The sequence below is a fragment of the Delphinus delphis genome, chromosome 1 (genome assembly GCF_949987515.2).
Source record: "Delphinus delphis chromosome 1, mDelDel1.2, whole genome shotgun sequence".
NCBI classification, from domain to species: Eukaryota; Metazoa; Chordata; class Mammalia; order Artiodactyla; family Delphinidae; genus Delphinus; species Delphinus delphis.
Genome location: NC_082683.1, coordinates 13,633,661 through 13,656,605, shown reverse-complemented (window position 1 = coordinate 13,656,605; position 22,945 = coordinate 13,633,661). Strand labels below are relative to the sequence as shown.

The 22,945-nt window shown below is 49.9% G+C and overlaps 1 protein-coding gene across 3 annotated transcripts in view; it reads right to left on the bottom strand.

The window, feature by feature from the left end:
* IGSF21 (immunoglobin superfamily member 21) overlaps positions 1 to 22,945 on the bottom strand; it is a 269,529-nt gene that overhangs the window by 133,355 nt on the left and 113,229 nt on the right. For all 3 annotated transcript variants that reach the window (XM_060035127.1, XM_060035053.1, XM_069541461.1), the window contains exon 2: positions 5,098 to 5,210. In XM_060035127.1, the coding sequence (XP_059891110.1) occupies positions 5,098 to 5,210 (113 nt within the window). The remainder of the gene's footprint in view (positions 1 to 5,097; positions 5,211 to 22,945) is intronic.

Below are 22,945 nucleotides of genomic sequence, written 5' to 3'. Positions count from 1 at the left end.
GGCTCTTTTCTGTGGCCTTGTAACCTGAGCCCAGCGCAGCTCTTGGGAACCAATTGTGAAGGAAAGAGAGGAGACAAAGGAAAGATGATAAAAACTGCTGTGAAAAGTTAAATTCCCAGGATCCTCTGTGGCTGTTTAATGGATTTCTATGATATAAACAGACCTTTGGCTTTGCCTGTTGGGCAGGTGACCTCCAAGTAAATGAGTTTAGACAGCGTTCCCTAATAAGAAATGTTCCTCTTTTTCCATACTCCACAAAGCTCCCTGAGTACACAAGGACTCACACTCACTCCCCAGGCAGACAGATACGATCAGCTAGACACAGATGTCCACCTGAAATGGCAGTGGGCTACCTGGCATGGTCTGTCAAAACGTGCGTGTGCATTTCCACCTCTAACATTTGTTCATGTAACAAATATTTACTGAGATGACTCTCCGCTAGGTGTTGTTGATATAATGGGGAAAAGACGTGGCCTTTGTGCTTGAGGTGCTCACGGCCCAGTGGGCAGACAGATATTTTGACATAATGAGGTAAGAGCTGGAGTATAGACCCTCAAAGAGGAATCATGTAGGAGGAAGCATCTAGAACTTTCTGCAGAAGTCAGGGAAGGCAACATGAGCTGACACAGTTTTTTTGGATGGCCTCAGTGTCTTCATCTGAAAAACAGGCTTAATGATACTACCAACCTCAGTGCCAGCATGAAAATGAAATGCAGCCATGTACGTATAGCCCTTAATCCAGTGGCCGGCACAGAGTAAGGTAACATCAATAATGTTAGTCACTCAGATTAGTATTAGCAGAATTACTGAATGAGTCCCCAAATTTAGGTGTAAATGGATAGAAATAATTAAGTAGAGGATATTATTTATCATTCGTTTTCTATAACCAGGTCCCAACCTTAATGCTAGAATAGTTTGGTTGTTAGGCGACTGCCTCCTACTGGCCAAGCGTGGAATTGCATCCCTACTCTATTAGCTGCTGTATATTTTCTAGGGAAAAAGGAAAGGTATGTGCCTGAGCTCTGAAGAAGCCTGGGAAACTCAAATCTGGGAGGGGAACCCATGCAACAGTGAAGAAAACGTGGGAGATGGTGAAAAGGCTGTGAAGCATCCTTAAGTTGAACAGGACTTTGATAGATGACTAAGATACCAGCACCTCAGGGGCCTGAAAACTTTCTTGACATCTTCTCTATGTTTTCAAAGAAATCTTTTGAGAATGATAAGCCCTCTTCCAACCCCCCATTCCCCGCAATCCAATGATGGCAGGTTACACAACAAATAAAATTCATTTTTCTGAAATTCACTTTACAGTGAATTTGCCTAGAAAGCTGGCTCAGTGAGCAGTCACTTTCAGTCCCTTGCCAGGAAAGTACAGTACATTCCAAGGAAGGGCCATAAAATTATTTTTCAAATATTTACAGCAGGCTGTCCAATAGAACTTTATGTGATGATGGAAATATTCTATACCTGCTCTGTCCAATATGGTAGCCACTAATCCTATGTGGCAAGTCTGACTGAGGAAACAAATTTCTAATTTAATTTGATTTCATTAAATTTAAATAGCTACATGTGACAAGCGGTTACCATATTGGTCAGCACAGACCCAGGGGCTCTGATCATGTCCACTTTCTTGAGGCTATTCTAGAATTTTGTCATCTTTTTCTATAATTTGGCCTGACCATGGGGCAAGGTGTCCAAGGTGCAGGCCCTGGCCACTTCCTCCTATTTCCCTGCCCACCTACCCCATCCCCAAGGGGTCCATAGGCCAAGACCTTCCCAAATGATGAGACAGTGTTCTTGTTAACCCCGAGGGGGTGATCCCTTTTGCTTCACACAATTCCATCAGCTCCCCCAATTTACCCAAAGAATCCAATCCACTTGCTTCTGAAAGCTTCGGAGAGCTTAGGATGACCCCGTTGGTAAGATAACGTCTTTAGGACCAGAGGGGAGGCTGCTGGGCTTGACACATGTTTTGGGCCATTTTGTGCCCACTGGGCTGAGTGGGCAGAGGCAGCCTCCTCACAATGCCCTGCTTTTCCCTGCTAAAGGGATTGGAGACACAGCCCCGGCTGGACCTGTGTAATCTATTCATTTCCTTCCAAGCCGGGCTCTGTAAGCTCTTTCATGAAGGATGGGCAAAGGAAGCTGGGGAGGGAAGCAGACACACGTACAGAAAACAAACAACGCTCGGCAGCTCCCTGTTTGGGAGGGTGGGCAGCTGGGGGAAGACAGACATGGGGGGGATAAAGCTGTGGGGGCTTGTCTGGGGGGGATCCAGCTGGGGAAGGAAACTGGGGTTTCCACTGCTGCTTCTCCCACACCCTCCAGAAGCCCTGCCCTGGCTTTGGCTCCTGGAGCCCCCGTCTCGGTAAGCTCTTATCTCTCTGTTCAGCTGGCTCCTTGGGAAAAGAGGTGATAGGTGTCAGAAGGCCAGAGTGGCAGCAGGCAAAGAGAGAACTGACAGCATGGAGCCATTTCCCTGGAATTTGCTTCCGTCCTCTGCCCCATCCTCACCATCATAGACAGGGCATGCAGGGCTCCCCTGGTCCCAGGGAGAATACCAAGTCGGCTGAGCCCACTTCCTCAGTCCAGCTACAGAATCAAAAGGGCCCAAGTATTTGGCTCCTGTGGGCAATTTGCATGTGATTTGCATACATCTGCATCCCCACCCCCACCCTCATTCCAGACGCTCTCAGTCAAAGGATGTAAAATGAAATAAAATAAATTAATTAGTGCAGCCTACCATAGCCTGATATGCAGGGCCTGACACCCGTAAGAGACTTAACTGGTGTTCAAAGCGATCAATGTGATCGCAGGCCAGGATGGAGATGGGGGGGCAGTGAACGAGGGTGCTCAGCTCTGGGGCAGAGAAGGGGAAGGGGAATCTGTCTGCACTGGAAGCTAGGCATCTCGTCCTGCCCCAGCCACGCCCCTGGTCTTCAGAGAACACCGACGTGAGCCATGTGGAAGCCTGCTCTTGGTTTCCTACACCTCGGTCTGGCACTGCTGTTGCCCCAGCCCTGGTAGCTACTTCTGCAGGGAGATTTTCACTACTGATGCGGGAACATTTGATTTCAAACAAGAGCGAAGAGAGTTGCTTCAAAGGATGGGAAGGCAATGAGATGCCTATTGGTATTTTCCTGTTTTCAAGCTCCCTCCCACCTTCACTCCTATTAACTGTTCCCATCGGGTCTCTGTATTTCTCTCAGCAGGTCTCTCACTACCCCTCACTCAAGGCTGAGGAAGAGATGCAGTACCATCCTCAGCAGTGAGCTGGAGTTAATTTGTCCCAGTCCTCTGCCAGGTGCTAATGAGATGCTCACAGCGTGTGTCGGCCAAGCAGTTCCCGTATCATGTACACACACCTCTTAGTGATTCAGTTCATGGCACTATTTAACATATGTCTTGACTTTCTCTAGGCCCATTGATTTATCCAGGATGGAAACCTCTTCTAAAGCCGGGGCCCTGTGGGGATCCAACTGTCGGAGGCGATTCTAAGTAGGAGGGGCTACGATGCTAAGATGGGGAACAATGATGTGGGTTAAAAGGAGCCCAGGTCACCGCACCCAGCAAAATAGCAATGACCAGCAAATGATGACTCAAAGGCCAAGAAAGGAACAGTAACTACAGGACGGTTCAAAGCAAGACTGGACCAAGAGCAAGGAGGGAGCCCAGCTCCGAGTCAAGGCATTGAATGGTGAGTGGCCTCCAGCAGGATCCTCTAACATTGGGTTTCCTGGCACTGCACCGTGGGTGTGGCAATAGCTTGAAGGAGCAAAGGAACCAGTTCTAGATGCCTCATCACCAAGCTGCGCCCACCCAACCCCCCACCTTCCCCCTCCTCTCCCCACTCCCCACCCCCTACTTCCACGCTCCTTCCAGAGCAGTTACACTTGACTGTGTCACCCATTGGTTTCACTTGAAGAAAGGGCAACACAACTTACAAAGCCTAGGGAAGTGTTGGTTTTAGATCAGGGGCCGGCAAACTAAGGCTGGTGGACCAAGTCAGCCCACAGTCTGTTTTTGTATGACCCATGAGCCAAGAACATTTTTTTTACCTTTTTCAGTGGTTGAGAAAATTAAAAAGGAGAAGTAGATTTTGTGACACGTGAAAACTACATGAAATTCAAGTGTCCTTGAATAAAATTTTATGGGAACCCCGCCATGCCCTTCCATCGGCATGCTGTCTGTGGCTGTTTTCACACTATAACAGAGCTGGGTAGTTGCGACAGAGACCATATGGTCCCCAGAGAGGAAAATATTTACTATCTGGGCCTCACCGAAACATTTTGCCACCCCCTGTTGTAGCTCATGGAAGAGCAACTCTCCGCCTAACCCGTACCCCAGATGGCGGTACCTGGCTCTGTGCAAATCTGAGTGCGGCATTGCAAGAAAGTCAATGCCAACTGGACCTTCTCCTGAGCCCAGCCAGCCCCGACTCCCTTGTGGCAAAGGGAGACCAGGCTGGGATGCCCAGTCCAGACACATAGAAATGTCTATCGGTGGCTAAAAAGGCCAACACTTGTTTCCATGACCCAAAGCTGGTTCTCCTGTTGCCAACACCTGGGCCTCGGGCAGGTGGGCATCTCTCAGACCTCCTTAGACCTTGGGGTGCCAGACATGTGGACTAGTCCTAGGTGTAATCGGATTAGAAGGCAGACTATGTCTGTAATTTGATTTTTAAGAAGGCAGGGAGCTGTCCTCTTCTCTCTCCCCTGCGAAAAACATCACCCAAATCCTCATGCCCCAAATTCCACCCTTCGGTTCTCTTTAGTTACACTGTAATCAGGGCCTGCAGCATTCTTAGTAACCAATACTAGGTACTGTTGGGGTTTCCTGAACATAAGGGCATGTTAGGGACACAAAAGACGTCAGCACGAGATAGAAACTGAGGGCAGAAGAGAAATAGATACCTGGGCAAAAGGATCTTCCAGGAGGGGTTCAGCAGAGGATGGGGACCTAGCAGAGAGCACAGGACAGCTCAGGGCTGGTTAGGGCTCATATAAGGCCAAACCCGCGAGGATCTCCAGAGAGGCTCTGGGGACTCTACCCTCAGCCCTGGCCATAGGTACAGAGGGGACAGTGGGGGTGACTTACCCGGTACCACACGATCTCACGCATGCGGCCATCTGTCTTGAAGTTACACTTCAAGGTCACAGCATCACCAGCCACCACGGGTGGGAGAGGCTCAATGTTGACAGTCAGGTAGCCTATGGAAGAAAGGAGATGGGGTGGTGAGGGCATGAGCTGATCTGGAGGGCTGGGCTGACAGGTGGGGTGGGGGAAGGAGCCGGCAGAACTGTAGGGGGCGCTGTTCGCACTGTGGTCTATGTGAATGGTGATGGCGGGCCTGAGCGGAGCTCATCACCCTCTTCTACCTTCTCATCGATGCCTCCCTTTTTGAGAAACTTCCTGGCTCCCATGGATCCCTCCAATCCTGAAAACACTTCTTCTTGGGATGAACTGTCCCATGAAAGTAGGACCGGTTGGCACCTGGAGGAAGTGCCTCAATGTATTTCTACAAGATACCCCAGAGAAACGGGTCTGTGGTCCAACACTGCACCTCCATCCCCGCTTTTAGAAAGTCGCAGTGTGCATGAGCTTTGTAGGAAATGTACATGTTGAGATGCATTTAATCTAGTGCTTCCAAACGTATTTGAATACGGGTGCTCAGCCATCCCTTAAACCCCACCAGCATCTCATGCAGCCAGGGTCCCTGGAACATCGGGATATGGTGTTCTAGGCACCCATCCCCCTCCACTCCCAGCCTCATACAATGACTCCTGGTGAGAAGGGAAGAGAGAACTGGGAAACTGGCGTTTGCTTCCTGAAGCCCCAAATCTCCCATCAAGCACACCCTGACGCCCCAAAGGAGATGCAGTTCCAACCCTGGGCCATGGCGGTGGTGACGGTGGTCGCGGGGGGGCGGTGATAACAGGCTGACTGCCTGGGAAGGAGTCTCAATTGTCTGCAAGCACAGATGATGCTTCTCACCCCCCAGCTGTCCCCGGAATCCCTGCCCAGCTCCCAGGAGCTGGGGCTCTTCTCCTGCCAGATACACCCCGGGCGACACTGATGCCTTCACACCGAAGTCCAGCCTGCTGAGTCCTCTGACCCACCCCCTCTGCCTCCCAGGGCCCCATCCTCAGGGCATGGTGCCCACTGCAGCTCCATGAGGGACCTCATTCTTGGGCTGATCGTCCAGGCTCATTGGATTGGCTTCCTGCTGGCTGATGTCCAGCCATTGATCTAATGGAGCAATCCAGTCTGATTGTCTTAATGAGAAAACTAGCCAGAACGGATTGGGGGATTTGAGTTGTGCAGGCAACCTAAGCAGATGGAGCCCAGGTGTCTGACCCCTGCCTGGAGCTTCATGGTTACAACACGCTACGGAAAAAGAAGAAAGAAAGAAAAAAGAATCAACCTAGAGGGGATCAATTTGGAAACTCGAGGCAGACTTGACCTGTGCGGTCCAAGGCTTCAGGTCCCAATACCCAGGGTAAGGGGGTAAACCCGGGGCTCACCCCCAGGGGGCGTCTAACTTAGACCGAAGGTCAGGCTTGCAGGGAGCCCCACAGAAGACACATGGCCCGTGAGAGCAGTGATCAAGCTAAGCAGAAGGAAGGACCCATCTTCTGCCCCCTCCTCTCCTCATTCACTCTGCCCCAGAGTGTGCTCCCACCTGCTCTGAGCAGGCCCCGGGCAGGAAGCAGGATGGCTTGAGCATGGCCCTGCCCTCCAGGGGCCTACAGTGGAGGGACAGATTCACAAGACGATCACACTAAGCGGGCGAGGGTAATGGTAGGATTACGGCGAGGGACTGGGGGAGGGGAGAGGGGAAACCTGGCCCAGGCCGGATGATCCGAGAAGTCCCCAAGCCCAGCCAGTGCCAACCCATGACAAACAAGGAGGCCACCTGCAGGGGGATGAACCCCAATGGGAGGGGGCATGCTGGGGAAAGCCAAGTCAAGTGTGAAATAGTAATAACGGCTCACACTTCCACGGCGCCCACTGTGCCACACACTGGGCTCCGTGCTTAATACACACTGACTCGCTTAATTTTCACAACAATCCTAGGAGAAAGGAACTAGTATTATTCCGACTTTCCATGGGGAAACAGAGAGGCAAAGTAACCTGCCAGGATCACAGAGCTGTAAGTAGCAGAGCTGGGATTCAAACCCAGACCTTCTGGTTCAGTTATGACCACCACGCTACACACAGCTAAGGATGGGAGAGGTGAGAATGGGCCAGCAAACTTTTCCCATCCAGCCCTGGGAAGGATGGGAGTGTGTTGCTGGGGGACCATGGCAGGAGACCAGGACCTGATCCCCTCTGCTACAGTTCCCAGCCTTGGGATGACCCCCCTGCCGCCGCCCACCTTCCCAGCAGGGCTGGGATGCATGTCTCACCTTTGGAGCTACAGCTAAGATGAGCATCAACCGTCCAGATGGCTGAGGAGCTCAAGAACAGAGAACGGCCCCTCCCACCAGAAGGCGGTGGAAAGGACACATTTTCAGATGTATAAATCTTCCAGCCAGCCCAAGGCGGGTGCAGATGGTGCATGTATGTGAGGCGGGCCAGGGCGGGATGCCAGCTTGCAGGGTCACTGTTTCTTGGCGAGCCCTGAGGGAATCACAGGTGTGAGCCTGGTGGGCACTGAAGGAAGTGGTGGAAACTCTGGTGACTGGTGGTCGTGCTGGGAGCGCCAACAGGTGTAGCAGGTGTCTGGGGCACAGGCTTCACAGGGGCAGGCCTGGGCGAGAGCAGAGAAAGCCCACCGCATAGCAGACAGAGGAGGTCCTTGGGATACCGGAAGAGGAGAATTAAAAGGTGGGGGCATGGGGGTGTTTCTGACCCCTTAAGACAGTATTTTCTGGCTTGTTTAGAGAATGAGCTGCTAATAGACGTATCAGGCAACAAGATTTCCATTATCAACTAAGTGTGAGAAATTTTGGTTTAAACAAAATTAAACATGGTCCTTCCCTTCAAAATGTCTCAAAACTTTCTCTCCTTCCTTCTATCTGTCTTGCCTTCTTCCGTAAAAATTATTGAGAATCTATTCGGTACCAGGTACTGTTCCAGGCACCAGGGATACAACAGTGAAAACAGGCAGGTCCTGCTCTTGGCAGACGATGGTCCAGCAGAGGAGACGATAATCAAAGGAACAAATGATGAGAAATATGTCAGGTGGTGATAAGTGTAATGAAGAAAAGCAAATCAGCGTAAAGCAAGGGAGAGTAATGGGGGAGGGGCTGCTGTGGACAGGGCACGACCCAGGAGGCTCCCTTGAAAGGGCCAGAATAAAGGAAAGTGTGAGCTATGTGTGACTCTAGAGGGAGAGAATTCCAGATGGAAGATGCCACACGTGCAAAGGCCCTGAAGCTGGAGTGTGCTTGTGATTCTCCAAACTTGGGCGGTGGTGGGAAACTTTTTTGTAACATTGTACACTCTGGAGCCCATTGTAGGATTAGAACCAGGGCCAGCACGAGGGTGGGGCAAGCGAGATGCCTAGGGTGCCAGGCTTAAAGAGGCACTCACTCCCGCTGCAGGACCCTGAGCCTCATCTGCCACTTCCTAGCTCCCACCCTGCTAGAGTCCTTTGGAACAAACACTAGGAAACACCTCTCTCGGAAAGTGACTGTGTCTCTCATTCCCGAGGTCCTTGAAGTCACAGAGGGAGGGGCATGGGGGCGAATCGCTCAGAGCAGAGGTGTCTCCTCTTCTCAGCTCCCCTGGGAGGGGCGGAGGGGGCGTGCGGGGCCGCAGAGCAGGCAGGAGGCCTCAGCGTTAAGGACTAAAACCTCCTTCCCTGGGCGCATGGCGCTTTCCAGTTTCTCCCAGAACTTTCACTCGCATTTTTCCATCGGCTCTTGGAACAGCCTGCGCGTGTCTTCCTGGTAAGACGCTGCGATTACTGCATATGTCGCGCTGGAGTGTAATTGTCTGTTTGCATATCTGCCTCTCCTTCTGGGATGGGAGTTTCATTAATATCAGTAGAGTATTCAAATGAGAATATGAGTGATGCTTTTTTGAGCTTTCTTCTGGGCGGGCGGTCTCAGTGCTCATGTCACCCTGTGAATATTTCTGTCACAAAGGAGGAACAGCAGTTCATGGGGGTGAAGGGCCTGGCTCAGTACTGCTGCCCTGTAAGCAGCAAAGCCGGGATCTGAACCCAGATCTGTCCGAGTTCGAGCGAGGCCAAGCTGTCCACCACGTTTGCTACCGCCGCAGCAGAGTCACGGGACTTGCTGAGGTCATGTGAGGATTCGGGGGGTTGCCCGCCATTGGCCGCTGCATTGAATGTATCTTCATCAGAGGCCTGGCTCTCAGATGGGGTAGATGATGATGGAGAGAGGGAGACTGCAGACACAGAGGTCCGGGGTGAGATCAGGTCCCAGCGAGGGATGGGGGCAGAGGGGAGACCCCACTCCCTCCAGGCTCGAGAGCCTCACAGTGAACTGTGGGATCCCTAGACCTTTCCTACCCAAGGCCTGGAGAAGCCTCAGGCAATGCATGGGCTCTAAGTCTTGGGTTTGGAGGTAGGATCACTGGCCGGGGGAGGGAAGGAGAAGCAGGTGGCAGGGTGATTTTCTGACATATGTACCAGGCAAGGATTGCATCAGCCCTCGTCAACACCTGGATCACAGGTGAGAACTCACCTTCCCAGAAACAGACACACGGGAGAGGGGATAACAAGAGTTCATGGCCAAGGAGTTTTTTGCAAAAGAGAAACCCAGGGAAAGTTCTCCTCTAGGTCTAACATTCCTCCAGCTCCTTTTTCACAAAATCCCATCATCTTCCGAAGATTCCGTGTTGGTTCTTTCTCTGAAAATACCCTCCCCCTCACTTTCCTTGCTTCTCCCACCCACATGCTTCCAACAAATCTGAAGTCAGTTATCTGGTTCAAGTTACTAGCCCCACCACTCAGTCTTAACCTGGGCAAGTTATGTGGCCTCCATGGGACTCCGTTTCCCCATGTGTAATGTAGACGTGGGAACAATCACAGGGTCCAACATGGTGAAGCACGTTCTAGGAGTTTGTTCATCACGAGCCCTGCCCACAAGGGGGCACCCCTGAGCAGGGTGAGGCATCCCCATGCTCCCTCGTCCCCCAGTCCCCATTGTCCAGTTGAGGAAGGACGGTCCTGGGATGGAAGTGGGAAGAGTGGGGTCTGACATTGGAAGCTGGTCATGGAGTAGGAGATTCAGAAATGTCCAGCTCAGCCAGACATCCCATCTGGACCGGAATCAGAGCCAGAACACCCACCAGGAATCCTCTACAAAGCAGAGGACAGAAAACCAAAGGGAGGAGATCCAAAAAGCCCCGTGCTGCCAGGATCCCTGAATCAAGCCCCTGGGCTGGTGAGAAGGGGCCGCTGAGCAGGCAGGGGTGGGGAGAGACGGGCTCATCCACCAGCCAGGAGGCAGTGAATCCAGTCGAAAGAGCACAAGAAACGTGAGTTGTGGGCTCAGCTGTGCTGCCAACCAGCTCTGGCACCTCAGGCGGGTTGCCCCTCTCTCTGGGCCTCAGTTTTCACATCGGCAAAATGAGGGGTGAACTGCATTTTCGGGGTCTTCCAGCTCTGATCAACCCCATGTCAGATGTTAACTGAGCCTGAATCCTGACGCCATCGTTGCCTATACAACTCAACGCCATTTCTCCGAGAAGCGAACCTGTCAATGAATCAGCCACCAGCTAAAGATGGAGCTCTTTCTCGGCATTAAATTTGCCACCAATCAGCGTCGATGCGTAAGCCCTCCCCCCGCCCCCACCAAGCACCCTATCAAGAAGCTGGATCAGGAGTGGAAACGGGTTCACCTTAACTAAGCAGTTCATTACCCGGAATGGGGCCATCACTCTCCCCCTCTATCGCTGACAGCAGTTACACCACTCCTGTAAAGATACTTTCAGCCGGCCTTCCCTGGTGGCGCACTGGTTGAGAGTCCGCCTGCCGACGTAGGGGACGCGGGTTCGTGCCCCGGTTCAGGAAAATCCTGCATGCCGCGAAGCGGCTGCGCCTGTAAGCCATGGCCGCTGAGCCTCCACGTCTGGAGCCTGTGCTCCACAACGGGAGAGGCCACAGCTGTGAGAGGCCCGTGTACCAAAAAAAAAAAGATACCTTTAGCAAAATCGCAGGCAATATTTAGGAACCAGGCACCCTCCCAATGTGGTGATGACAAATAGTTCCTCTACCTGGAGACTCTCTTTGCAATATCCCAGCATCACTCCTTTCCCTTTTTCCAGCTCAGGGAGGATGTTTCTAGAGGGCTGGCTCATGTCTGGCCCCAGGCTAGACGGGAGTCAGAGAGGGTTTCCATGGGAGGGGTACAGGTAGTGCAAAGAGGCATGAGTTATACTAGGGTGACCAGGTGTCTCAGTCTCCCCTGGGAACCAGGGGTTTCCTGGAACAGGTGCTTTCAGTGTTAAAACTAGAAAGTCCCTGGCAAACCAAAACAAGTTGGTCACCATAGTTACAATCCCACCGTGGTCCACCATGGCTAAACCACTAGACCTCTTCACCTATTTCAGTCAGAAGGTAAGGATAACAGTCCATCCCGCTATAAGGATTAGTGAGAGTAAATGCTGCCCTGGTACTTGCCTCCTCGTGGCTGTTCGGTAGATGATGGTGCGACTTAAGGACGTAACTTGTGAGATTAGGATTTGTCTTGGGCTTCCTGCACCCATGGATGCCCTTCAATCATCTTCCACCAGCAGCCAGAGAGCTTTCTCTAAAAGGCATGCCATGGCCTTCATAAGGGCCTTCAGAGCTTCTCATTGCTCCGCAGAAAGAGGCGCAAATGCTCTCTGGGGTGATCTGGCCCAGGCTTGGCTCTCACCCCCTATCCAGGTCCTGCTGTGTTCTGCTCTTCCTCGTGTGTAGCCTCAGTCTCCCCTCTGGGCCCCAGCACAGGCTGTCCCCTCTTTCTCAAGCCCTTATGCTTTGCTTGTGTAACTCTGTTCATCCTTCAGGGATTCATGGAAATCTCACTTCCTCAAGAAAAGTATCCTGGCCTCCCCAGGTTATCACAGTTCCCCAAATACCCCTCCCTTCCTATCACTTAGGACACTGAAAATGCCATGTAACGATGTGTTCATTGTACATTCTCAGTGCACAAGGCCACTAACTCTTTCTGTTTGCCATGTTACTTGTGTGCCTAGAACAGTGCCCAGATCCGAGCATGTGTTGAATAAAGAAACACATTAATTCTGCCCATCCTCTAGGCTGTTCTATAGTTAGAGTGGGTGGTGTTCCCAGGAGGGCCTTCTCAGAAGCACCTCTTCCCTGTGGCGCAGCCCAAGCTCAGGGCCGCCGTGACCCCAGGTGCCTTGTGAACCTGCCTCTTTGATCACATCTGCTTGGGTCGATGTTGGTATTCCTGCAGAGTGTCCTCTAAGACTCCTCACAGAGGTCAGGCAGAACTCCATCCAACAGAGGAAGTCACCACTGGGCGGTGAGTACCAAGGATGGTAGGACAGAGGGACCTAAGGAGTGAGTCAGCAGACAGCACAGGGGCAGAGCAAAGACCACAGGCTGCGGCATCCATCGACAGCGGCACTGGCTCAACCAGCAGGGCCCTGGGGCAGGAAGGCGGGCGTTCACCCGAGCAGGGTGACTGCCAGAGCTGCAAGGCTCAGAACCAGGGCACAGAGGCGCTGCTGCTGCATCGGAATGATGTCCTGCTTCTCCTGGGAACACTGGGCTGAGCTGGGGTCCCGGTAGCCTCCCCACCAGCAGAGGTAACCAGGTAGCTTGTAGCAGATGGGTTAGGAACCCCTAACACAGAGCACCACGTTACTGCTTGATGAACCACTCGGATGTCCTTTGGCCTCCCAAATGAACAGGTCCAAAACTGAAGTGATGTGTCCCCCTCCTTCTCCCCAGTTCGGGGAACACCAGCAAGGCCTGCAGGCTCTACAGAATAAATCCAGAATTGAACTCTACACTACCTTCCTGAGCCCAGCCGCCGTTTACTGCTGGTCTATTGCCCTGCCTCCTAGATGGTCCACCCACACTCACCTTTGTCCCTGCCCATCCCTCTGATTTCATCTCCCTTCACCCTCTCCCTCATTTACTCTACCCACACACAATGAACCCTGCTGATTCCTGAATACTTGCTGGTTAGACCAGCAAGACACAGCACTTCCACAAGGGAGCAGCAGAATGACTGTGGTTGGGGCCATTTTCAAGTTCAAAGACAGCAGAGGATCCCAGGGAGGCCAGGGAGGTGTGTCTGAGACCCTTTCTGGGACTGTGAGAGACCTGAGGCTGGATGGATAAATTTGTCCCATCACATCCCTGACATCTGAACCCAGCTCTGGACAGTTCCCTTAGCCCAGAAGTGCCTATCTTGTGTCACCCAAGTTATCACTTGTTGATACAAAGTAACTAGAGAAGAATCAAAAGCAGTGGACCACCGTCTTTCTATCAGAGGGCAGGGCTGTTTCTGCCAGCAGACTGGGAGCTCCCTGAGGACAGGGACAGTGTCTCACCCTCTTCTGTGTCTGAGAGTGTAGAAGTGGTGCAGAGAACTCAAGGACCCCTCTTCCCTGGGAGAACCAGCTTGGACCACACCGAGACTTGACCTGGGGCAGACAGACAGTCAGGTGGTGGCAGCAGCTCCACCAGCTTTGTTCCACCTGCCGGAGTGGACCGTGGGAGTCAGGGTCACGTAAATTCCTCACGCCACCCTCCCCTTTCTGTGGGGCTCGGATTTATCTCCACGTGATAACAGGAGCTCCATGCACCACCACTCAGGAAGAAAAGAGGTCACCCCATCTCATGAAGATAAATACCATAGCGTGGTACGACAGCCGCCCTGGGCACCCCGCACCATGTACTTACTACAATAATAAATATTATTACAACAACCAATTACTGCAACCATATCTTTCAGGCAGGTATAGAGGGTTCTGTGAAACACACCCTTCCATGCTGGGCTAACAGGTGCTCCCAGCCATCACCTCCTTGTTAGCAGAAATGGGGGCAAGAGGTGGGGCAGAAGATAGAGGGGGGCCTTTGAAGAAAAGAAAATGTCTGAGCAAAGAGGGGAGGTTAATAGCTCATCCGTCTCTAAGATGGATCAATTCTTCCTCTCCAGTAGCTCTCAGAACTGTGACTGCCCTGCACCAACCCTGCCTTGGTTCGGGCCCTTAAAATCCCCATCAGGACCCTGCACAGCCACCTTGCTGTTCCCAAGCCTCAGGCTTTGCCCCTCCAATCCACCCGCAACATCGGAGTCACAGTGATATTTCTGAAATGCAAATATGATGACGCCACCTCTCTGGTTAATGCCATGCAATTTCCCCACCCCATTGCCTTCCAATTCAGGATCAAGTTCAGCCTCTGTCATGGACAACTGGGCCCCTAATGATCTGGTCTCTCTCAGCCTCTCCAACTCAATCAGTCTCTCACTGCGTCTGTGCTACCCATCCACCAACCCTCCCAGATATCCTCAGGTTCTTCTTTTTGCCTGTGCCATTTCCTCTTCCTGGAATGCCCTTTTGCTCTGAGTCCACCTAGGGAAATTTGTACACGTCCTTCCAGGTTCAATGCCACAATCACCCCCTCCTTGACTTCCATGAATCTGACACTCTCTCTTATAAGCACACAGCCCCCTGTAAACATCTCAATCATACCCGGTCCACATCGCTTCGTAATATAACATACGGTTCTTTGTGTATGTTTCTACAGTCAGGCTGGGAGCGTCTTAAGGTCAGGGGCCTGGCATTCCTCCCTGTGGGATATTTGGCACGTGGTGGGTGCTCAGCCTGTGTGCTGCACGCATGAAGTAATGAATGAACCAACACATGAGCACTGCATGGGACGGGGCTCGGTGAACCGTGTAGCCCCGGAGCAGTGTGGATTGGGCTGCAGCCCAGCGTACTGATGTCACATCTCGGATCCAAATCCTCCTTTGTCTCCTCACTGCCTTTGGGATGAAGTCCAAACCCCTTCCCCGACTCATGGCCTGCCTCTTGTCCCTCTGCCTTTTCCATGCTGAGCCTCAGTCATCCTGGATTCCTTAGAGCTCCTTAAATATGCCTTTTCTGACTACTGGGTCCTGGCACCTGCCATCCTTTTGCCTGGAACACCTACCATCACTTTACCCCCCATCGCTTTGATATACCCTTTAGGTCTTAGTTTAGACATCACTTAATTTAGAGGCTGCCCAACATACACCCTGACTTCACCTACCTTGCACCCAGAACCCCCAAATCATGGTTAAGTGCCCCTCTCATGGCATCTAAAATAACCCTAACACGTTGCATGGGGTGACCCTTCATTTTGCCAGTCTGTCTCCCAACATTGTGAACGATGAGCTCCTGGAGTGCCAAAAACATGACTCAGTAACTGCGTGCTGGCCATGCCGTTGGTACTGAAGACATATTTATTGAATGAATGAATGGATGAATGAATGCATGAATGAGTCTACAGATGAACAAATAAATGCTACAGATATCTTCAGCTGGCCTCGCCTTAGCAATAACATCAAATTCTGTTGGGGCTGGAAGGTTTCTTTGTGTTTTTGCCTTATTGGGTTACGGATTTCCACTCTAATTTGAACCATGGAAAGACATCTAGACACAAAGCCCCCACCCTCAGACTCCTGGTTCCCACATCCCCCAGCAGAAGGCCAGGTCAGTTCTGGGTCACCAAAGACATCAAACATTTTACACCTCTGCAGGGAGACGTGCCTGCCACTTTCAGGTGTCCAACCCCTGCCCCAACCTCCCAGACTCTTCTGAAATATTCCCCCTCTGTGTTCTCCAGCCAGCTAATCAAATTCCCCTCTGTCAGAGGCAATAAATGCTCAAAAGCCTTGTAGTATTAATGTATTATTCATGACATATGTATTATTTATCATTAGTTTGTTTATTTATTATTAATTTGTGTTTCATTATTGATACTATTGTGGTTCTACTATTAATAAGAAGGATTGGGAAGGCTGTTCTGTGGCCCTTTGAAGACACCTGATGCTTCTCTGATTGATTCTCCGGAGAGCCAGTGTCAGTCAGTTTTCTTCCCAATTCATGGATGGGAGACACTGAGGCCAGAGAAAGGCAGGGCTTGTTCAGTCATTCCTCTTCCCTCTGAGATGTAGGCAAGGGAATGTGATGGGACTGGGGAAATGCTTCATTAGGCAGCGTGCCCTGGGCTGACAACAGGGCCAAGTGCATAGGCTCCTGAAGGATGCTGATGCTGGACCTGCCAGTCAGGTCTCCATCTGGACCAGCTTGTCCCAGGCTCCTTTGCCCAAGTTCACATTGGGGTCTGAAGGTGTCTTTGCTATGCTTGTACACAGTGCTGCTCTGTGCTATGTGCTCCCCAAACCCCATTTTTTTTCCTTTTCCTCCCAGGGATTCAGCTGGACTACATTTCCCAGCCTCCTTTGCAATTTGGTGTGGTCATGTGACTAAATCCCGGCAGGGGAATATGGCTTCCAGGCCTGACCCCTAGAAACCTCCTGTGCCATCCTCCACACCCTCTCTCTATATCAGCTGCCTGGATGGACCCAGACGAGGACAGAGCCAGAAGATGGAAAAAACCTGGGTATTTGAATGACAGTATGGAGTAATGTCCTCCTACAGCCCCTGACAGACAGTAATATGAGTGAGAAATAAAATGCTATTGTGTTAATTATGAAATAATTTTTATAATAAATATAGTTTATATAATAAACACAAATTATTAAAAACAAAACCCCTGAGATTTTAAAGTGATTTGTTACAGCACTTATTCTACTAATACTTTCCATTAATATATTGCACATAGTAGGTACTCAGTAGGTTCTTCGTGAAAAAAAAGTGAACAGACAGATAAATGAATAACAAAATTAATCAGTGAGTCCGGCTATACTGTCACTCAGTTGGATTCCCAAACCATAGTTCTCCATCACAGAGGATCACAGGGAAGTGGCTTTTATGATCTCGAATGGAAATCTTTTTGTTATAAAGATGGTAAACTGAGGCCCAGAGAAAGGAAGGGCCTTGGCCTAGGTCACAAAGACAATTAATAAGCAATTTAAGACCAGGATTCAGGTCTCCCGCAGCTTATCACACCCATGACCTTTCATCTGATAGCTTGCCATCACCCTCTAGAACTTTCTCAGTGTCTTTGGGGGTTGGTGAGGGGAATCATCATTTCTTTATCTCTGGGTCAGTCCAGCATCCAAAGAACAGCTGGAACTGCCAGAAGGGAAGAAGGATGAGAGACTGATGGGATACAGGATGCCCGTGAGATGCTCGACCAGCCACGGCTGCCTCTGTAGTGCCCTCTCTGGTCCAGGGCCACCAGGTCAGGGCTGGCTGTGCAGCCAACCACAGGGAAGCCACAGGTGGTGCAGGAGGAAAAGGAAATAGCTCCAGACCTTGAAGCCAAAAACCCAGGTCTAGCTCTCGCTCTGCCATGGACACAGAGGGCAACTCCCTCCCCTTCTCTGGGCCTCAGTCATCTCATCTGATAAAGGGGTTCATGGTGATTATTCCTGAGAGTAATGGTGATGCAAGATGAGACAATAGAGGGGAAAGTGATCTGAAGAGCACAATTGGGAAGGCCTCCTTCTTTGCATGAGGATATTGTCAGGGACCACCGGTGCCGAGAGGTTATGACCTTGGGCTTGGGAACCAGACAGACCTGGGACAGCTTCTGACTCTGCCACAGGCCACCTCTGCAGCACTAAGTTGTTTCATTGCTCTGAGCCTCAGTTTCCAACTGCCAAATGGGGATAATTATCCTTACTTCTTAGTGCTGGAAGGGGTGGGGGAAAGGGAGGGAGATGGCCCAGGCAAGGGGCCCAGTGCAGTGCCTGGCGTATGGGGACAGTGCTGACACAGATATCCTGGCCATCACTCCCCTGCCTTGACTGCCCCACTTCTCCACACCCTCAATCCTCTTTTACCAGCAAGACTCCTTTAAGGAGTTTGCTAGAAAGCTTTGGGGCCGATGACCCATGTTTCTTTTTTGTCTGTTTCAGATCAACCTCAAGAGCACGGAGGCTGAGAAGTCACCGTCTCATAGTCGATTTTGTTTGTGTCCTCTGCGGAGATTTTTGAAGCAAAGTGCACTGAGGGCCTGGCAGTCCTGCATCCTCTGACATCACTCAGCATCAGGAGGACAGATTTGTTAACAGGGAGGCTCCTCTGACTTAGAATAACATTTAAAATGGATGAGAGGTTATTAAGGAATATTTTAAAAGAAAAATAGTTATTACTCAAGGAGCACAGTCTAAGCTAGGTTATAAACTGGTCTTAATCAGTAAAATGAGGCAACTTAATGAAAAAAATTACAATTTAAAATAGGCCTACATTAAATAATAGTGTCTCATAAACACAGAAGTCCTTTAGCACATAAGAATGAATTGCTGGACTCAGAAGCTAAAGGCACAATAAAGGAACCCTTAATTTTTTGGTCTTTTATTTTTCTCTTCCAAAAGGCAACCCAAAGGAAGACTAGACTTCCTCGCTTCGGCACCAAAGGGTCTGGACATTTGCAAACGGAATTTGCTCAGTAACAATTCTGTTTCCTTCAAACTATTATTTTAAGACGTGGTCTGAATGAAGTGTCACTTTGTTCTCCGGATCTGCATCCGTTTTAAGTAAACGCATGTGACATTTTTACCTCTGATGAATTAGGGAATGAACTCATTTTGCAGAATCAAAGCCCCTGAGTTTAGACCCTTCGGGCTGGGCAGCTCAGCTATCAGGGTAACAGCCTTACTGGTCCAGCGAGATATTGCATCTTTATTACAGCAGCCGTTAGAAACAGTCCAATGAAACAGAGTGGCCTCATCCAGGGACGATTTTTGCCCCCCAGGGGGATATTTGGCAGTGTCTAGAGACGCTTTTGGTTGTCACAACTGGTGGAGGTGGAGACTGCTACTGGCATCGACTGGGTACAGTCCAAGGACGCTGCCAAACATCCAACAATGTGCAGGACATCCTCACAACCAAGAGTCGTCCAGCCCCGGAGGTCAACAGTTCTGAGGTTGAGAAACCATGCAGCGAAGGGAGAAAAGCAAAATTCTGGAAGGAATGAACGTGCCCTCAGGGGTTCCCAGGCACAGGAGACAAAGAGAGTCTCCAAACATCAGGACCGGCTATCTGAAGCTGGGAATGTAGGCTGCTGGAAAATTTTCCCTCAACATGACCCCAGCACCAGGTGTGTCTAACATTTGACTTTCACCCAAACCTCTTTTCTACCCAAATGGATCAATTCTCTCCATCAGAGCATCTTTCTTGCCCTCTGGAACCTATTTTGATTTTGTGATAGGAGAAGCCTAGGAGAAAGGTTTTTTTTTAATTTATTTATTTTTATTGATTTAGTTTTGGCTGCGTTGGGTCTTCGTTGCTGCGTGCGGGCTTTCTCTAGTTGCGGTGAGCGGAGGCTACTCTTCATTGCGGCGCGCGGGCTTCTCTTGTTGCGGAGCACGGGCTCTAGGTTCACGGTCTTCAGTAGTTGTGGCACGTGGCCTCAGTAGTTGTGGCTCACAGGCTCTAGAGCACAGGCTCAGTAGTTGTGATGCACAGGCTTAGTTGCTCTGCGGCATGTGGGATCTTCCCGGACCAGGGCTCGAACCTGTGTCCCCTGCATTGACAGGCAGATTCTTAGCCACTGCGCCACCAGGGAAGCCCAGGAGAAAGTTTTTTCACAGTCACCCTTGGCGAAATGGATTTATTCTGCAAATCAAGAATCCTAGCTCATAAAGGTGAGCGTCTTGAGGGCTCCTTCCTCAAAGGGTAGCACTCAGCGCTTCCCTCCTTGCTAATCTGACTCTGCCTGCTTGGCAGGAGAAGCAATCTGGTCTTCGTGTTAATACTTTATAAACACAAACGTCCTACAAGATAAACATCAGTCTATTACACCTGTTCGGTTGAAGAGTGCCTGCTTGTTACCGAAGGCTATTTGGGCCTGATTCGCTCACGATATAACTTCTTCCTGCTGGAGGCCAAGGTGCAGATCGTAGGCATCTTATTGAGTGGAGGGGTTAGGTGGGGAGCAAGTGGGTTAGGGTGGGATGAGCAAGAGACATTTTACTCCCATCCTCCAGGGCTCAAGCTTTCTGCTTCCTAGAGGGGACAGAAAGGCATGGGGTCCCTCAACAAGAGTTGCATGGACCATGGGCCAATTTGCCACCAGGACAGGAATTCAGGAACAAGGCAGGGCACACTCCAACACCTGGCTAGTTTTAGTTTAAGTTATGAAAGAATGCTGAGTCTACTGTGGGCAGGTATTAGGTAAGCCCTGCCCAACCAGCCAGCCTTTCTGAAAACAGGCTGGAATCTTGCTCTGCCACTTCCTAACTCTACGCTCTTGGAATATGACACATCTGTCTTTTTATCTATTAAGTAAGAATCCTGATGCCGACCTCCCAGGGCTGGAGATAATAGAGGTACCGAGCTAACGTATCACTGAATACATGATTGACGTTACTACTGTTAGAACAATTCTATTTCTTTTTATAGGTATACTTTATAGTAAAATACTACAGTAAGATACAGTAAAACCTCAAGCAAACAACTCGATGCATTTTACTTATTACACACCCAAATGAACCACCATCCAAATGAAAATATAAGCCATTCCCAACACCCCAGATTGTTCCCTCGTGCTCATCTCCAGTCACTGCCCCCAACCCCAAGGATAACCTCTATTCTGGCTTTTCCATCCTAGATTAGCTTTGCTTCTTCCTGACCCTCCTATACAAACAGAATCACGCAAGAGGTGCCCTTTTGTGTCTGGCTACTTTTTTCTCAGTACAATGCTTTTGACAGTCATCTATGTATTGCCTTTATCTGGAGTTTATGCTGTTAAAAAATGTTTCCTGGGTAGTATTCTGTTGTACGAAATACCACAATTCATTTATCCATTCGACAATTAAGGGACATTTAGGTGGTTTCTAGTTTGGGGATATTATAAATAAAACCTATGGTTGTCATTAAAATATTAATCCTAGACCCAAGGGACAACTGGTCAACCCCTTTCTTCCCCTGGGAACTGATCCCCGTCCTTGGCCAGCTCCGGGCAGAGAAGCCCTCTGTTGTGTTATGAAGAAAATGAGTTTGCCCTCAGCATGCCCACGCAGCCCTCTGCACCCTTGCCCTTCCTCCCAGGGGCACTCGGGTCATCCCTTAAGAGTCTTGGCCACTTACATGTCTTTGATGTGAATGCTTTTCCCCCACTGTTCTCCTAGGGGCATGTTGAAGACAATCTCTGACACCCCCCATGATAAATGACATGACATTTGATCCCGCTTTGCTTTTTACAAATGTACACATCCTTCTGATCTGGCGGGAAGGACAACAGCCCTCTTTTTCAGGTAGGAAAACTGAAACAAATTGATTCATCCACTTGTTCACTCACTGGACAAATACTATTTTGGATGAAACCCTTGCTAGTTACTGGGCCAGGCATGAGCCATGAATTGACCTGGTGGGAGATGCATAAACATAGGATCACACCCCCTGCCAGATTCTTCCCACTTTTGCATCTTCTAGCACTGAGTGCCCTTGTATTTTAACAAATCCACTGCTTGCTTTCTGTATTATTAATCTCAGCTCCCTGGTGAGATGAAGTTTTCTGTTGCTAGTTTTTTTTTTTTTTTTTAATCCTTCCATAATACACAACACCCTTAGGAATACAGAAGTGCTTAATAAATGCTCCGAAAGAGTGCAATAGAGACTGGTATTGTCGACTTGACTTCATAACTCCAGACTTACAAGTTCCACATTAGAGAGGCTTGCACATACCCAAATAGCTTTCTGGCAAGTACAGCTAAATCATATATCACACGTGTGTAGGTCAAAGAGATTCAAGGTCCAAGAGGGACTCAGCATGCCCTTGCTGGGTGCGAAGAAAACATGCCAGCAGCCTTTAGGAGCAGAGAGTAACCCCCATCGACAGCCAGCAATCAAACACGGACCTCAGTCCTACACCCACAAGGAAATGATTTCTGCAACATCCCTAACAAGTTTGGAAGTGGATTCTCACCCCGGGGGCCTCCAGATGAGAGCCCAGTTAGTTAACCCCTTGGTTCTGACCTTGTGAGACCCTGAGCAGAGAACTGAGCCTGGCCCACAGGGACTTCTGACCTACAGAAATGTAAAGTTAGAGATGGGTGTAGTTTTAAGCTGCTGAGTTTGTGTAATTTGTTATGCAGCAATAAAGGCTAATATAACATGTTTAGCTGAGACTGCAGTAGCCAGGAATCTTTTTGAAGCATCAATCAAATTGTGCCACTCCCCTGCTCCAAGCATGTTAATAGCTCCCATCACACTGGACAGCCAGAGCCAAAGCTGTCTCATGGTCCAGAGAAGTCTGGCCTGGCTCTCGCTACCTTGCTTCTTACCACTCCCTTCCTCTCACTCCATTCCAGCCAAACTGACCTCTTTGCTTTTCCATAAACATCACAAGCTCACTCCTACCTCAGGACCTTTGCACTTACTGTTTCTCCTTCCTGGAATACACTCATCCCAGCTATGCACATGGTTTGCCTATTCATTTCAGTTTGATCTTTGCTCACTGTCCTATCCCCATGGATACCTTCCTTGACCACCCAGTCTAAAATTCTCCAAAATTCCCACTTAGCATCTCTCTCTATCCCTAAAATTGCTTTATTTTTTATAACACTATTTCTCTGCTTAACAGTATATTTTAATTTATCCCTTTGTTTATTACCAATTATATAGACCCTCCTACCCCACCAATTATATAGACCGTCCTACCCCACCATGTCATTCATTGTTTGGAGAGGATCCATGGGCTGGCTCACTTTAGATGACCTTAGGATGATTGAGAATGAGTTAATAGCAGCAACAAGGACCCCTAGGAGGGGATGGACTTCCTCTGCTTTATTCACTGCAGTGTCTCCAGTACCAAGAACAGTACCTGGGAATCATCAATATTTAATAGTGTTTATGATGAGTCAGGCATTGCATTGGGTACCAT